This window comes from Trichomycterus rosablanca, chromosome 2 (genome assembly GCF_030014385.1).
Source record: "Trichomycterus rosablanca isolate fTriRos1 chromosome 2, fTriRos1.hap1, whole genome shotgun sequence".
Classification (NCBI taxonomy): Eukaryota; Metazoa; Chordata; class Actinopteri; order Siluriformes; family Trichomycteridae; genus Trichomycterus; species Trichomycterus rosablanca.
Genome location: NC_085989.1, coordinates 36,598,208 through 36,615,525, shown reverse-complemented (window position 1 = coordinate 36,615,525; position 17,318 = coordinate 36,598,208). Strand labels below are relative to the sequence as shown.

Sequence of the window (17,318 nt, the reverse complement as noted above, 5' to 3'; positions counted from 1 at the left end):
CTGGTCATTTGGGAGGGCTTAAAATGAGTTTGAACATAGTAAAGTGTTTATTAAACAACTCTGTAATAATTTAGCATTATATGTGGAAGTTGTTTCATCTGGGAATATGGAAACATTAACAGAAACAAGTGTGCCATGGAGTGCACCTGCCCCCGTTAAAATATTTGACTGTTATACTATTATGCAAAGTGATAATTACATTTTATTATGTTAACCAAATGGTGTCCATACAACTATGGATTCTCCACTGTACACTGTAGATATGACTACCATAAGATATTAGATGTGCCCCAAAAGTAGAAATGTTTAAATCCAAGTTAAAAACTGCTTATGATTAAGCTAAAAATTTTGCACTCTATTATACTGCACTTTAGCCTCAATAAGCTATTTTTATGTTTTATTATCTTTATTTTAAAATCCTTTTATGTTTCACCAAATCTTACTGACTTTATATTTTCTTTTAGCGCAGCGGGATATTCCGCTAGCACACCAGCACGAGATTCTGAACTCCTCCTTCGAAATTCGGCGTTGCCACCGGTCGGCCGGGCGCCATCTGGCGGGCATAATTGGCAGTGCCTGCAGCAGACATGTTTCTGCTAGGGCAGGATGACCGATCTATGTGGGTGGGGTCTTCAAACGCTGTGTAAGGACCCTGACTGGCAAAGAAAGAGGCGCCTGTGCAGAGTGCATAGGTAAAAAAAAAAGGTTCCGCTAAGGGCTGCACGCGGGTCAGAGGAGGTGTGAGCAGCAATATACCCTCCTCGACTGCAATCAGGGATCCCCCAGCAGCGGAAGACAAATTAACTATGCTAAATTGGGGAGAAAATAGGAGAAAATGAATAAATAAAAATAGAAAAAAAACAACTTTAATAATTAAGTTGTATGTATGGAAGTTGTTTCACCTGGGAATATGAAAACATTAAGAGAAAATAGTGTGCCATGGAGTGCACCTGCCCCCGTTAAAATATTTGACTGTTAACCAGATGGTGTCCATTCATTTATGGATTCTTGACTGTGCACTGTACTTATTATTGTTGGACATTATCTCAAAGCTACTTTAAAGACAACTTTACACCAATCAGCCATAACATCAAAACCACCTCCTTGTTTGTACACTCACTGTCCATTTTATCAGCTCCACTTACCATATAGAAACACTTTGTAGTTCTACAATTACTGACTGTAGTCCATCTGTTTCTCTGCATGCTTTGTTAGCCAACCTTTCATGCTGTTCTTCAATGGTCAGGACCCCCACAGGACCACCACAGAGCAGGTATTATTTGGGTGGTGGATCATTCTCAGCCCTGCAGTGACACTGACATGGTGGTGGTGTGTTAGTGTGTGTTGTGCTGGTATGAGTGGATCAGACACAGCAGCACTGATGGAGTTTTTAAACACCTCACTGTCACTGTTGGACTAAGAATAGTCCACCAACCAAAAATATCCAGCCAACAGCGCCCCGTGGGCAGTGTCCTGTGACCACTGATGAAGGTCTAGAAGATGACCAACCCAAACAGCAGCAATAGATGAGCGATTTTACATCTACAAGGTGGACCAACCAGGTAGGAGTGTCTAATAGAGTGGACAGTGAGTGGACACAGAATTTAAAAACTCCAGCAGCGCTGCTGTGTCTGATCCACTCATACCAGCACAACACACACTAACACACCACCACCATGTCAGTGTCACTGCAGTGCTGAAAATCATCCACCACCTAAATAATACCTACTCTGTGGTGGTCCTGTGGGGGTCCTGACCATTGAAGAACAGGGTGAAAGCAGGCTAAAGTATGTAGAGAAACAGATGGACTACAGTCAGTAATTGTAGAACTACAAAGGGCTCCTATATTGTAAGTAGAGCTGATAAAATGGACAGTGAGTGTAGAAACAAGGAGGTGGTTTTAATGTTATGGCTGATCAGTGTACATCACAGTTGTTGTTGAGAGTTAAGAGATTCTTATTTATTTTGGGATATTTTATGACCATACTTTTAGGGTACACTACTGCAATTCCCTAGAGTGATGTCTGTCCTTGGCAGTAAGCTTCAACTTATCACTTGTACTTTTTGCTAATGCTGTTTGTCCATGTTTGACATACACTGCAATGACTACGGAGACTGTTTCATTCCAAAAAAACAATAAATAACTGTCTGAAATATGATCCTACAGATACGCTGTATGACCAAAAGTATTACAGAGCTTGTGCATTTCACCCACAACCATTGGTAATGTGATAAAATTAAATTATATGCTTCTAAATTTGTGGCAACAGACTGGGAAAGAGAAAGTTCTGTTTTAGCATGACTTTGGCACTGTGCACAAAATTAAGTCCATAAAGACATTGTTGGATTAGTTTAGTATGGTGGAACACAGAGTCCTGACCTCAAACACATTGAACACCTTTGACATATATTGGAACACTGATTGCAAGCCAAGCTTCTCAGCCAGAATTACTATTTGCCATGGACTATATATACACATGTGGATTCAAGTCCTTGACTTTTTGCACGCATTATTATGTTGTCGATTTGAATGGATATAATTTGTGTTGTGGATTTAAATGGATAGAGTGGTTGGTCATATCTATCAATCTGCATTTGATCACCCATAATGACAATAAAAAAAATGTATTCCATTCACATTTGGCATATCCTCTCAAGCTCTGTGAGGCTGAATGGTGAGCATCTGTGAACTGCCATTCTGGGCTTATGCTGGGCACTTAAGAACATTCAGAAAATTACCCTGAAGCCACTCCAGAGTTGTTTTGGCTGTATGTCTCAGGTCATTGTCATGTTAAAATGTGAACTATCACCTCATTCTGAGTTTATATGATTTTCTTCCATGTTCTCCCTGTGTCTGTGTGGGTTTGCTCCGGAAGCTGCAGTTTCCTCCCACATTAAATACTTCATCTGATTAATCTTGTGTAACCAGTAATTACCTGTCCTGTCATGAATGTGTAAACCAAAGTGTGTAAAACATGACGTTAAAATCCTAATAAATCAATAAATATGATTTTCTTCAAAGTTGTTTCTGTATTTGGCTGTATGTATCCCTTAATCCTTACCAGTCTCCATGTCCTTGCCACTGAGAAGCACCACAATAGCATTATGATGGCACCACTATGTGCCTTTTTTACCAGACACAGTGCTTGCTGTTCTTCCCAAAGTGTTCAATTTTCATCTCATCAGACAAGAAAATCTGTTTCCTCATGTGGCCACTGAGGTCCTGGGAATGCTCAAAGCCTTAACTATCGCTTTATATACATGACCCCTTATCTATGCTTTGATCCACAGACAGTTCCTTGGACTTAATGAATTGTTTTTTTGTCCTGACAATGCAGTGTAAGTATTGTGAATCCTTACAGAGCCAGATGTGGACCTTTGCAAGCTTTGTACAGTTAATTAAAAATAACTAAGGCTAAGACACCTGACCAAAATTTATGCGATAACAAAGGGTCTGAATGATTTTGTAAATAAGAGTTTAGTTTTTAATTGTTAATTACATTTTGAAAAACATGTTTTCACTTAATCAGTATTGGCAATTATGTAAAAATAGCAATTAAATTCATTTAAAATCAAATCGACAACACGAAAAAGCACTGTATATCAGTGTCCTATTACTCAATAGTAACCCATGAGAAACTTATTAGAAAACATTTCAGGAAACTTATCTGGAAAAGAACCAAAATACAAGCAAAAAGCACATCCAAACCCAACCACTGAATGTCAAAAGCAAAGCCAGTTCGGGTGAATGAATTAAAAAAAGGAAAAGCTGTGTGTACAGCGGAGGCGGTTCAATCCTCAGGAGACATTCCCTTTTAAAATGTAAAAGCAGTGTAAAAGGTTCGCTCTGCTGCTATTGTTGCTCAAAGTAGCATCAGGATTCTGTTTCTTTCCTGTGGAGTTCCCCAGACTTGTCACCATCTCACAGACACAATACCACCTCCGACACCAAGGGACACACACATACAAAATTCTTCCTAGCAGTGTTTTCCTTTCCAGACAAAACAGATGCTGCTGCAAATAGGTCATCAGCAAAGGTCTTTTCCTATCACCCCAAGTTAAAGAGGCCTCAAAAATACAACTAAAAAACTATACAAGAACAAGGTGTGTATAGAAGGACCAACAGGAACATATCACATTTTTGCATTGTCAATAAAAAAGTGCCACACAAAGTTATTAAACCATTCTTGATTTTCTATAGCCTACATATGATTGTTCTAGTATGACGTCTTGGTGCTTTTAGATTACCATTATATATAATGGTAAACATTTGGCTGCACTGAATAAAATTATGGTCAATGTGTTTCGTATATAATAAATAGAACACAACAAAACACAGTTGCTGAAGCAATGTAATTGAAATAAGTGTCCTACAATAAAAAAATTTTTTATAAATATTAATGCTTTTTAAACCAAGGCTGTAGGTCTGTAGATTGGTTCTATACAAATTATATTCCAAATTTAAATTCCAGAACATGGAATTTATGCCATTTTATATGATGCAATAAAACAGGTATCAATGATTTGTTAATTTGAACCTTTAGTTCACAAATAAATGACTTTGAATGTTTTGCTGGCCGACACAATTGTATCTTATAAATATATAAAATAACAGAATTAACAAATCACAGACTCTTGTTTTTACTGCATTTTACAAAAATAGAGTAAATGATTGTTTCATTTAAAGATAACCCATACACAACATACTTATTACATCTTCAACTCTATATGTTTATGTTTCAGTAATGTTTTTAATGTTTCTAATATCTGATATATTTCTTCTTGCTGTATTGTATACATTAAATAGTCTATGTAATAGGCCTAACATCATGTCATGTAATGCTGAAGAGAATTTCAATGCATCTGCATATTCTGCCTTAACGTACACTAACAAACACATGTTGCTTAAAACTCTAAATCCCAAACAGATTGCTGGCCATCTGGATATAAACTGAGACGTTTTTGGACAAAAGAAATCTGAACATAGTGGGCTGGTCATGCATTAATGCTTAAACAACAACAAACCAACCAGTATAACCCTTAGCTATTAATCACTGCTGATAGGAACACGGCTAACACAAACACACTCTCAAATCAACAGCCCCCTCTTTGGACCAGTAGACAAAAGTACATGATCAAAAACTTAAGTCTTAGATCAACAGAGAGCATATTTACAGATAAATAACAGTAACTATATTGGCAATAATTAATGTATTTTTTGGAAAAACTACATTACTTTCTTAGTCAGCTGATACTATATTTTGTTCTGAAATTATATATTTTTACTGCCCACTTAATCTGATCAGGGTTGTAAGTCCTAAACCACCTAGTAACCCTTTCAACACGTTTACACTTGTTGACCATTGTAGCAGTCAATACACTCTCTTTATGGCATGGATTACCCAAAGAAAACTCTTACAGTTACAAGGATCAAACCTAAGTGCCCAGGGCACATGTTGCTGTGTGCTGCCAACTCTACCAGCAGTGCCAATGTGTCCTCAATATATTAAAAAAAAAAAAAAAAAATTAAGACAATGGTTCACAAAGTTCATAAAGTCCCCTAAACCTCTTAGTGAGTACCCCCTCGGAGTGTAAATCTCAAAATTCTTTGACACACCCCATTGCTATACACATACACCAGTTTGATGATCAAGACATCACAATTTTAAATTTTCTGCAACTTTATGATAAGAGAATTTGTTTTGGAATCAATGTTTTACCACAGAATTCCACGGTGGCTCGGTGGGTAGCACTGTCGCCTCACAGCAAGAAGGTCCTGGGTTTGATCCCCAGGTGGGGCGGTCCGGGTCCTTTCTGTGTGGAGTTCTGTGTAGAGTTTGCATGTTCTCCCCGTGTCTGCGTGGGTTTCCTCCGGGAGCTCCGGTTTCCTCCCGCAGTCCAAAGACATGCAAGTGAGGTGAACTGGAGATACGGAATTGTCCATGACTGTGTTTCACATTGAATCTTGTGTAACGGATGACTACCGTTTCTGTCATGAATGTAACCAAAGAGTGTAAAACATGACGTTTCAATCCTAATAAACAAACAAATAAATAAACCACAGAGATCATAACTAGGTGAAGAATTCTCTAATTCATGTAATATGCTGCTCGGCCAAAAGATGTCGACAAACAAGTGTGTCCAGTTGGGCATTCTCCAAAAATGACAAACATTCATATGCACGTTTATGAATCTTTTGTAACAAAGGCGTCAATATGATGTCACATTTGGGTGAACATTTGTCTTATTTGGGTGGGCAACAAACAACAAATATGCTCCTTTTCCTAAACAGGGTATGTTTGTTTAATAGGATTTTAACGTCATGTTTTACACACTTTGGTTATATTCATGACAGGAACAGTATTTACTCATTACACAAGATTCATCAGTTCACAAGTTTGATATCAAACACAGTCATGGACAACTTTGTATCTCCAATTCACCTCACTTGCATGTCTTTGGACTGTGGGAGGAAACCGGAGCACCCGGAGTAAACCCGCGCAGACACGGGGAGAACATGCAAACACCACACAGGACCCGGACCGCCCCACCTGGGGATCAAACCCAGGACCTTACCTTCTTGCTGTGAGGCGACAGTGCTACCCACAAAGCCACTGTGCCGTCCAAACAGGGTATGTCAGTAAGGGTGTAACTTAAGGGGACAAAATGAATACAATTACCAGAGTCACATATCCATGCTGGAAGATTTACCTAGCTAACTAAATAAAACTAATCATGTGAGAATTCTGTAATATTACTTTATACCTTTCCAACAAGCCTGCTCCAGTGAATAACAACAAATCAGCTATAGCTAGTCTGGAGCTGGCTGGCTAATTACTAAGTGAGCTGGTAACTTAAACACACAGCTTGCAAAACTTTTAACCTTAACCGTGAAACTATACAAGACTACTATCTTATATAAACTAAAAGAAAAGAATAAACATGAATTAAAGATATGAACAGTTTTAGTTGGATTGCTAAGAGCAGCTAACTACAAACAAGTTTAGCGGTTCACTTAAGCAAGTTGGTATCGCATGTGTGAAAAAGTATCATTTGCTAATTTCTGTTTTGTCTTTTGGATTCCTTTCCAAACTCTTTCTACCACCTTACTTTTGAGTTTTATTAAAAACGATTACAAAGTCTTAGAGCTTTTTCATCTAAACATTTGTACTTTGTTTTTCTCATTTTTATTTTGTTTTATTTTATTTTGTGATAAACAAACTGTTTGTGATTTTTGGCAGCCACAGTAGTTTAAGTAAGTTTAAAAGTAGTCCATGAAATTACACCCTGCAGCCTTTTTCTGCATTTTTAAACAAGCTTAATTTGGAGGGGAAACTATGAACCTGGCAACTCTGTTGGCGATAATGTAAAGGAGGAGCATGGCACACAGTAACACCCTGGACGGGGCGCCAGTCAATCGCAGGGCAGACACACATACACACACTCACACATTCACCAATAGGGCAAGTCAGTGTCTCAAATTAACCTAACTGCATGTTTTTGGACTGTGGGAAGAAACCGGAGCTCCCGATGGACACCCATGCAAACTCGGGGAGAACATGCAAACTCCACACAGAAAGGATTGGGACCACCCTGGCTGGGGATCGAACCCAGGACCTTCTTGCTGTGAGGCGACAGTGCTACCCACCGAGCCACCGACTAAGCACACTCACACATTCTAAACAGCCAAAGGGAGCCGGTGTGCATTTTTGACACGAGTGACAAAATTACAGAAAACTATAAACCCTCTTAATCATTGGATGGGCAAATGATTCTTCTAAATGGGCAATTTTTAACTCTGGGTAGGCAATGCCCACCTCAGCCCACCCATAAACATGCCCCTTCTTTGAAACCCGCCATTAAACATAGAAAAGAAAAAGTGTGGTTTTAAATATACCATTTAGCTGTGATTTGTAACATGTAATTATTACAGTTACATTTGTATTTGTAAGCCTAAACAGTCAAAAGGCAAAAACGGCAGGATAATTATTGTCAGATAATTAGCTGAACATGTGTTTATCAGTTCAAAATTGTAGAGTATTTTCCAATACTAAATTGCTACACAACCCAAAGGTGTGTTAGGCCATGATTTACCCTATATAAAAAATAAAAACACACAATGTATCTTAAAAACAGGAAGCTTTTGGGTGGAGGCCCCATGTTATTTGGTCCCTTCCAGTTATACAGATTAGGGTATTCATGTTTGTATTTCTGCATGTGTGTAGTCTACACATTTTCATCCTTCTAGACCAAACAGGTAAGGTTCCATAAACAGTTTAAAAAAGCAAGACTGGTGCCTAAGATATTCTAAAAATAAAATAATATAAATAGTAATATAACAATCATTGGTTCTAATTTTATTAACTCATAATTTTACAATCAACATTTAAACACATACAAATCTAAGCAAATAAATCATTCATACCAAATATTCAATTTGTGTTGGAATGTAAAGGGTCAGATTAAAGAAGCCCCTTTGTCGCCGTCTGCTGGTAGTAGAAAAAACGTTAGGTCATCTATAAAGTCATCTTTTTCCATCTCTGTGCAGGCGCCATCAATCAGCCACATTTTGTCACCTACACTTTGACGAGTGCAATGTGGATCAGCAATGTGTACGGAGAGACACACCCTGACAGCACTCTTTTTCCATCTCTGTGCAGGCGCCATCAATCAGCCAACAGGGGTCGTAACTGCATTAGTTATGAGAGAGAGACCCCATCCGGCTTTAATATCCCACCCCCATCTGAATAACAGGCCAATCGTTGTTCATGTGGTCGCTCAGCCCAGCCAGCAGGCAGAGCCGAGATTCGATACGATGTATTCGAGATCCCAGCTCTGGTGTTCCAGCGTGTGTTTTTACCACTGCACCACCTGAGCGGCATACTGTAGTTTATTTTATGAGACAGCAATTTCAAATGACAGTAAAATTGACCAATTACATCCTCCTTCTAAATGGGCAGGGTTTCTTCATGATGAGTTTTGCCCACTGCACGGGCACGGGTGTAATCAGGGCCGGCGCTAGGGGGGGGCTGAGGGGGGCATTGCCCCCCCAAATTGTGTCTTTGCCCCCCCAAGCACAATGCAAGCAACGGCTATTTTTAAAATTATCTCTGAACCAATCACAAAAATGCATTTTGTTTTACAGTGTGAAGATATTTCCTTGCTTATTCCTGATTGGCTCTTTGAGTCATATAAAAATCGGCAGACTGCCCCAAACAGTTCAGTTCGGCAGTATATGTTCTGTTAGTGTGAGCGAGAGGCAGGTATACTGGTAAACACTTTTTTTTTACAGAATTAGTATTCTTTTGTTTTCTTTATATTTTAATTTCCCAATAATATAAATATTCTCACTCATTCCTATTTCCACGTTTGAATATTCTCAGTCTGTGTGTAGGTACATTTGTCAGCTTTGACTTAAATTTGTATTAAAGCCTTTCAAGAAATAGAGTTGTTCTATTAGTAATGGCAATTTAATTACGGGGGCGTATTAAAATGAAATACAATTAGATAATCTTTTTTCGCCATTTACATAATCAACATGTATTTTTTAATCATTGGGTTTTAAGTTTAAGTTCGAAAACATGCATTTTTATTTCTTTACCTCATACATCACTTTAAGCCAGTATCAATAGCTTGGCTGTCATCATTCATGCACAAATCAAGCCTTGAATATATTTCTGGCTTCAAAAACATGACTATCAACATGCCCCCTCATTAGGTTTTACTGCCCCCCCAAGCAAAGCAGTCCAGAACCGGGGCTGGGTGTAATATATATAGAATTGTTTATAGTGATGGTTTCCGCACAAACATGTTTAGAACACAGTAACACAAGTGTGATAGTGATACAAGTTTGAATATAGTGAAGTCACACATGGTGGTTAAGGCTGTTCTTACAGCATAAGGTAAGAAATTGCTTTAACAGTGAATTTCTGTTTATTTAAGAGTATAAGAGAACAGAATGAAACAATGTGTACAGTGTATTGAAGCCTGTGTGATATAAAGTGATTATGAATAAGGAGGATTTGTGCTTTGCTTGGAAAATTAGCTTTTATGTTTAGATGTTTACCCTCTCTGTGCTGGTTGCTGGTTGCATTTTTATGGCTGAACTATCATCATCTTCATTTTTGTTTTTTAGCTTTTGCAGTAATTTAGGAGAGGACACTACGACTGTGTTTTAGGGTCACGGTTAAAATTCTTTTTTTGAGAATACATTGAGAATACGGTTGAAATATTATGACCAAACGATGTGCAACAGAAAGATAGCTATTAACGTCCTTGTGTTAAAATGAGGGACACTGAGGATAAAGTTATACTTTCATATCGGTTTCACAAATAAACAAACACTCAATCTCCTGGTACAGTGGCATCAAGTCAACCGCGATCAAACATTTGCAGTAATGTGTGATGTTCATTTTAATTTGACTTCATGGGAGGGTTTTTAAGCATTAACCGCATGTTTAAGATCTTGCCACAGCATCTTAATAGAATTCAAGTAAGGACTCTGCAACTACAAAACCTTAATTTTGTTTCTATTGCCTTATTCAGAGTTGGACTTGGTTACCCTACTCTGAACCCAACTACAACTGAGCTTTAGGTCTCAAACTTATGAGAGAATGTTCTCCATTACATTCTCCACCACCATGTTTGATAATTGGTATAATGCTCTTATGGTGGAATTCAGTGCTGACTTTACACCAGATGTAATAGGACACGTTTTCAAAAAACTTCCACTTTTGACTCATCAGTCCACAGAACATTACCCAAAAGTCTTAAGGGTCATCTAGATGTTTTTTTGGCAAATGCAAGGCAAGACTTTCTGTTCTTTTTGTTTAGCAGTGGATCCATTTTGCCCAGTGGAATCATGCACACTGACCCTAAATGAGACAAATGGGCCAGCTGTAGCCTAGTGGTTAAGGTACTGGACCAGTGATCAGAGGGTCGCTGGTTCAAGCCCCACCAATGCCAGGTTGCTGCTGTTGGGCCCTTGAGCAAGACACTTCACCCTCAATTGCTCAGACTGTATACTGTAACTGTAATGTAAGTCACTTTGGATAAAGGCATCTGCTGAAAATGTAAATGTGGCATGTTGTTCTTTAGAGGTTCTTTTGTGATCTCCTGGATGAGTCGTTGATGTGTTCTTGGTAGAATTGTGGTAGGTTGGTAAATCCTGGGAGGTTCACCACTATTCAAAGTTTTCATCATCTGAGGATAATGGCTCTGGCTGTGGTTTGCTGGCTTTGTAACCCTTTCCAGACTGGTATATTTCAATGACTTTGTTTTACATCTGTATTTGAACATCTTTAGTACCTTGCACCATATGCTTTTTAAGTCCTTCTAGTCTGCTTTACATTGGCAGATGGGTTCTATTCAAGTGATCTTAACAGGTCTGAATGTGGCTAGTAAAATCAAACCCAATTGTCAGTTGAATTTGGTTAACTGGTTGATTTAGTAGCCAAGGGGTAAAATTATATTTCACATAGGGCGAGGGAGGGCTGAACAGCATTTTTCCTTTATCATTTAAAAAAGCATTTTGCAGTTACTTTGGTTATCTTTGTATAATTCTAAAAGTAGTTTGATGATCTGAAACATATAAGTGTGACAACTCACAGAGAGACTAAAAGAGAGAGACAAAATTGGCAAAAGCCTTTTCTGCATACAGCAAGTAACTCACAGAAAGACTAAAAGAGAGAGACAAAATTGGCAAAAGCCTTTTCTGGCCTGTCAAGTATCGTATGTGTTAGGCCCCTTCATGACTCCAATTAGAATAAAGAGCTTAATGAAGATGAATTCATTAGAAATTTTTTAATTCATTGCTCATGTGTTTATACACTCTGACAGAAAATATAACTAAAGTTCAATCCATATCAAATGCAATGATGTGCAGTAAAAATTAAACAAGCCTTTAATAAGATGATGGATATTTATAATAGTAAGATTGCATCTGCAGTGGTTTGATAAAAGCAGGCACCTGTCGGTATGGACCCCATCTGCTCGCTTTCCTATGCCAAGATGCACAGGAGGGCCGCAGGCTCACAGTTAGTGAAGGCTAAAAATATCCCCAAACTCTCAGCCTGCCTGCGGGAGGCCTTTGACAGCCTGAACGCTGGCTTAAACTTCCCTTAAAGATGCCATATACCAAAAAAAAGAGATGATAATAGTGTTTAATCAACAGGCAGAATCTGTAAAGCAGGTATTACCGGGTTGTTCAGTGGAATCCATATCAACAGCATCTATACGTGGTAATGGCCTTCCATAGACAAGCAAGACCATAGACCTGCAGAACAAAGACACACAAATTTATATAGTGTCTTAAAAACAGTATTTATCCCCAACCCTTTCTTGATGTTCAGTTAGGCTCTGACTTGGCCACTTAATGATAATCATTTACTTTATTTGAAACAACTCTAGTGTTGCTATGGGTCAGCATGCTTACATTTTCTTTACAGTTTAAGCTTTTGGCAAAGTATATGAGGTCCTATTGAAGATTTATGCATCACTTAATTTTTCATCCAGCCTGACAGACTGACCCTTTTGCTAATAAGCATAATAAAGAACATGATGCTACTACCACCACATTTTACAGTGAAGGCACTGTCTGACAGATGTACCTTATTTGATCCATATTTTTCTGTACTTTTTATTAGGAATTTAAAGTACAAGAGATGCTCAGGCAACACTAGCCCAACCCCACAGACAGTTCGAGTCTTAGTGGTGCTACCAGCAAGACTGGGTGCTCAATTGACACAGCTGGCCATGTCTAAAGGTCGGATAGGGTTTCTTCTCATTGCCACTGCATCAGCGACTCCTGCTGACTGGCTAAGGCCCCAGCACAAGTAGTGGAAGAACACATAGGGTAAAGCATGATCCTACATACAACACAGTACAACACTCCTTGAAAATCGCCCACTGACTGGTATACTGGTGTTTAGATGTGGCTTGTCTCTGGCCGTATCGGTACATATGTACATAAATTATTTACTGTGTACAGAGCTAAAAATCTAAATGTAACTGTTCCAATGGCAAACTATTAAGAAGCTTTTTAAACTAAATTAAATTGCAATACACCCGTTAGCATAAAATAATTATTTTAAACAACATTTCAGATTAAAAACTTGCAGCATTTAAATAGATTGTAGGTTTATATCAAGATTTATGATCTGTAAAGAAACAACAGCGAGAAACTGATCATCAGGGGATTTTCACCATGCTATATCAGTCCATCCGCTTCTCTCTCTCTCTCTCTCTTTCTGTGTGTGTGTTTGTGTTATTTTTAGCACTTACTGTTTCCCCTACACACACTAAAAGGAAGAGATGCACTGTAAAAACAGCCTAGCCTTTATTAATACTTCAGTCACGTAAATGTTATAGCAGAAAGCCACACTGAAAGATTACTGACAAAATTCTGTATAAAACTGTGTCCATTTGAAATGTTCATATATGCTTGGACTTACAGTATATTACTATGTATATAAAAATGTATCTTCAAAAGTATTTGCCCCACCTGATTGTTCTATTTTTACATGTTTGTTACACTATATTGTTTTACAAAACAAAGTATAAAACAAAAAGAACATATTAAATATTCATTTTACATAATGAAGAAGCAGGTTCTGCAACACCTATATTACCAGTGTGAAAAGTGATTGCCTTATCTCAAACTGTGTGGACACAGTTTCTAATTATTGAGTTTGGGTACTTCAGCCTCACCTATTGGCAAGAGGTAAAATCAACTATGTAAAATAAATTGCCTCTTATGTCCTGTCAAAAAATTTAGTAAGACCCTTTCCTGTTTCAGTATGACTGTGCCCTTATATATCAATGCAGGATATATAAAGACAAGTTTTGAAGTTCGATGTGGAGTATCTCTGCTCAGAGAGCCTTGACCATAACATTAATAAACATCTCTGGGACGAATTGGGATGTCTATTGTAAGCCAGGTCTTCTCATAAAACATTTACATTTTTGGCATTTAGCAGACGCTTTTATCCAAAGACAGTATATTGTCTAAGCAATTGAGGGTTAAGGGCCTTGCTCAAGGGCTCAACAGTGGCACCCTGGCAGTGGTGGGGCTTGAACCAGCAACCTTTTAATTACTAGTTCAGTACCTTAATCGCTAGGCTAAAACATCAGTGTCACCCCTCACAAAAAATGCTTTTTTACTGAATTAGCACGAATTTGATTATACAAACAATCCATAAACACCTTCCCAGATCAGTTGTGGCTGTTATAGACGCAAGGGGGGAGCGGGGAGCAACTCCATATGATGTCCAGCAAGCTCATGGCTCAAGATTATTATTGTCTTGATTATCTTGATTATTATCAAGATTATACACTGATGGCTCAGTGGGCAGCTCTGTCGCCTCACAGCACGAAGGTCCTAGGTTCGATCCCCAGGTGGGGCGGTCTGGGTCCTTTCTGTGTGGAGTTTGCATGTTCTCCCAGTGCCTGTGTGGGTTTACTCTGGGTGCTCCGATTTTCTCCCACAGTCCAAAAACGTGCAAGTGAGGTGAATTGGAGATACAAAATTGTCCATGACTGTGTTTGAAGTTAAACTTGTGAACTGATGAATCTTGTGTAACCTGTAACTACCGTTTCTGTCATAAAAATAACCAAAAGTGTGTAAACCATGACGTTACAATCTTGATAAATAAATAAATCCTTCATTTACTATATATCAACATATACCAACTTAAAATAGTTGAATACAAGAACATAAAATAGCATTTTATATCCAACAGCATTATAATACTATCAGATGTGTTACAAAGAATCGACATTCAATAGGAACCGTAAAACACTCATGGATGATAATTTACCATGCCTATCATTTACCAAGTGATACATCGGTTAAGATCGAGAAAGTGTAAAATGATTTAAACCTACCTGCAATGTCCCGTTGCTTTGTATAAATCACAGTTTTCACTTTCACCAGGTCTGTTCTGAGCAGAGTAGTGTCCAAGTACTGTTTACTGAATCCGCCTGCATACATGTACTGTACTCGCTCTCAGTCCTGCACATCCAACAGTTCCGTCCCAGTCCGCATACTACCCTACCGAAAAAAACAGTACGCTCTACTAGACCGGCTGCGGTAACTATGGTAACCTGTAGTGGTGCGCTTTTCTTGCATACTGTTTAGTAGGTTAGTATTAGGATGGAAGCCCGTGTTCCGTGTCGCCGCTGTTGGTGACCACACTGAATAAATATAGCAAGGCAACACAATAGAGACAGCAGCATGTCCGCTTCATGCATAAACAACTACTCTTACACTCCACAGATACACACGTACTCTACTGTAGAACACACAAAACAAACCCCTAGCATGAAGCAACCCTTTCAGTCCTAATTCTAATAAATAGAATTACAGATATGAAGGGTTATTTGGCACTCTTTATACGTCAGAACGTTATTTATGTTTGTAGAATAAGTTCATTTATGACCGCAATCATGGTATGTGCTCTTGTTCCAACCAGCCCCACCGTCTAGGAAATGTAAGCTTAGAGAATAAGACACTTTACATTTTATTTCAACAAAATCAGGGTCTAGGTGGGTCCGGAGTCACTCGTAAACGCAAGGCACAAGACAGAGATAGGGTTAGGATAGAGTTATTGATTTATTTTCTAGGATTTTAACGTCATGATTTACACACTTTGGTTACATTCATGACAGAATAGGTAGTTACTCGTTACATAATTCATTAGTTGAAGTCTTTAATATCAAACACAGTCATGGACAATTTTGTATCTCCAATTCACCTCACTTGCATGTTTTTGGACTGTGGGAGGAAACAGGAGCTCCCGGAGGAAACCCACGCAGAAAGGACCAGGACCGCTCCACCTGGGGATAGAACCCAGGACCTTTTTGTTGTGAGGTGACAGTGCTACCCACTTAGCCACGGTGCCGCCCAGCTACCCACTGAGCCACCGTGCCACCCAACTTAGGATAGGGCGCCAGTTCAAGGCAAGACTACACCCAGTTGACCATTCACATATTTGCTCACCTATTTCTTTAAACCTATGTCTTCAAATTGATCAGTCCAAATGTACTGGTCTGAACGACTTGGATGAATTAAATTAAATAAGATGTAGAAATAAAATAAACATTGGAACAAAATATTTGACTACATTAAAATAATGCAAATTGAAAAGTTCATATGATCGGTTTAATAAGTAATTCATTATTTATTATAATTGAATATGACTATTTTATTTATTTGGGCCAGTAATTAAATCGATTATATGAATTGTGCATATATTAGGCCTATGCATATACAAACCCAGTTATTTTTGTAAAATGCAATAAAAACAAGAATCTGCTATTTAATTTGGTTATTATAATCTACAGCCTAACAAAGAAACCTTACATCACACAGTTTTTCTGTTGCAACTTCTTTTGGCTTCCTTTCTGATTCTGATTTTGTTCACCGGCTGTGCAAGCTTGTGAATTGGAAACAGGTGAGGGTATCATAATTGGGTTTAAAAGGACGATCCACCAAAGTCTCAGTGTTAACAAGCAAAGATAAGATGTGGCATTACTGTCAGATCAAACAGAACAATTCTCAATGCAAGACTGCAAAATTAGGTCTTTCACAATCTACCCTACATAATATTGTGAAAAGATTTAGGTAACCCAAAGAAATCCCAGTCCAGGACAAGACCATAAACCACTGTTAAAGGTAAGTGACATTTGAGCCCTCAGATAACATTGCATGAGAAACTGGCATGTGAATGTAAGGGCTCGTACTTCAGAAAATCATTGTCATTTAACACAGTTTGGTACTGCATCAAGAATTACAACCTGAAACTATTTCGCAAAGAGAAAGCAATACATTAACTCTATGCAGAAACTCTACTGAGCACCCATGGCTAAGCAGACGAACACAACCCTAAAATTACCATAAGCAGTGTCAAATGTCAGCTGGACAGATGTAAAATACACCACCAATGGACTGACAGATGTCTGAGGAATGCTATTTTCTACTGAGAAGAAGAGAAGTAATGGTTCAGCTGGGTTTCTTCATTTCAGTGAGGGGAAATTTCAGTTCTTAAAAACAGTAACATTCTAGAGCATTGTATGAGTCCATGAATGCATGTTTTTTAAAATGAAATGTTCACATACTTTTGGTCTTGTAGTTTCATGAACACCAACTATTTGCAGTCATGTGTGTTCATGTTACAGTCTAAATCAACTTTCATTGCTTTTAAAGTTGATGTTTTATAGGAGAACTTGTGCATTTATATATAGTTTTTGTTTGTGACCATAAACCGGCAAAGGGTTCAAAGGTTTATCTTGTGACAGATAATGTCATGTGGAATGTTGTG

General features: G+C 38.3%; 1 protein-coding gene across 1 annotated transcript in view; it reads right to left on the bottom strand.

Moving 5' to 3' along the window:
• The window catches only part of LOC134333177 (histone deacetylase 9-B), a 61,518-nt gene extending 46,591 nt beyond the window's left edge, over positions 1–14,927 (bottom strand). Inside the window, exons 1-2 of the mRNA XM_063015045.1 lie at positions 14,884–14,927; positions 12,198–12,274 (exon numbers count right to left, since the gene is read on the bottom strand). Of these exons, the coding sequence (XP_062871115.1) occupies positions 12,198–12,270 (73 nt within the window). The 5' untranslated portion in view covers positions 12,271–12,274; positions 14,884–14,927. The remainder of the gene's footprint in view (positions 1–12,197; positions 12,275–14,883) is intronic.
• Positions 14,928–17,318: the final 2,391 nt, after the last annotated feature.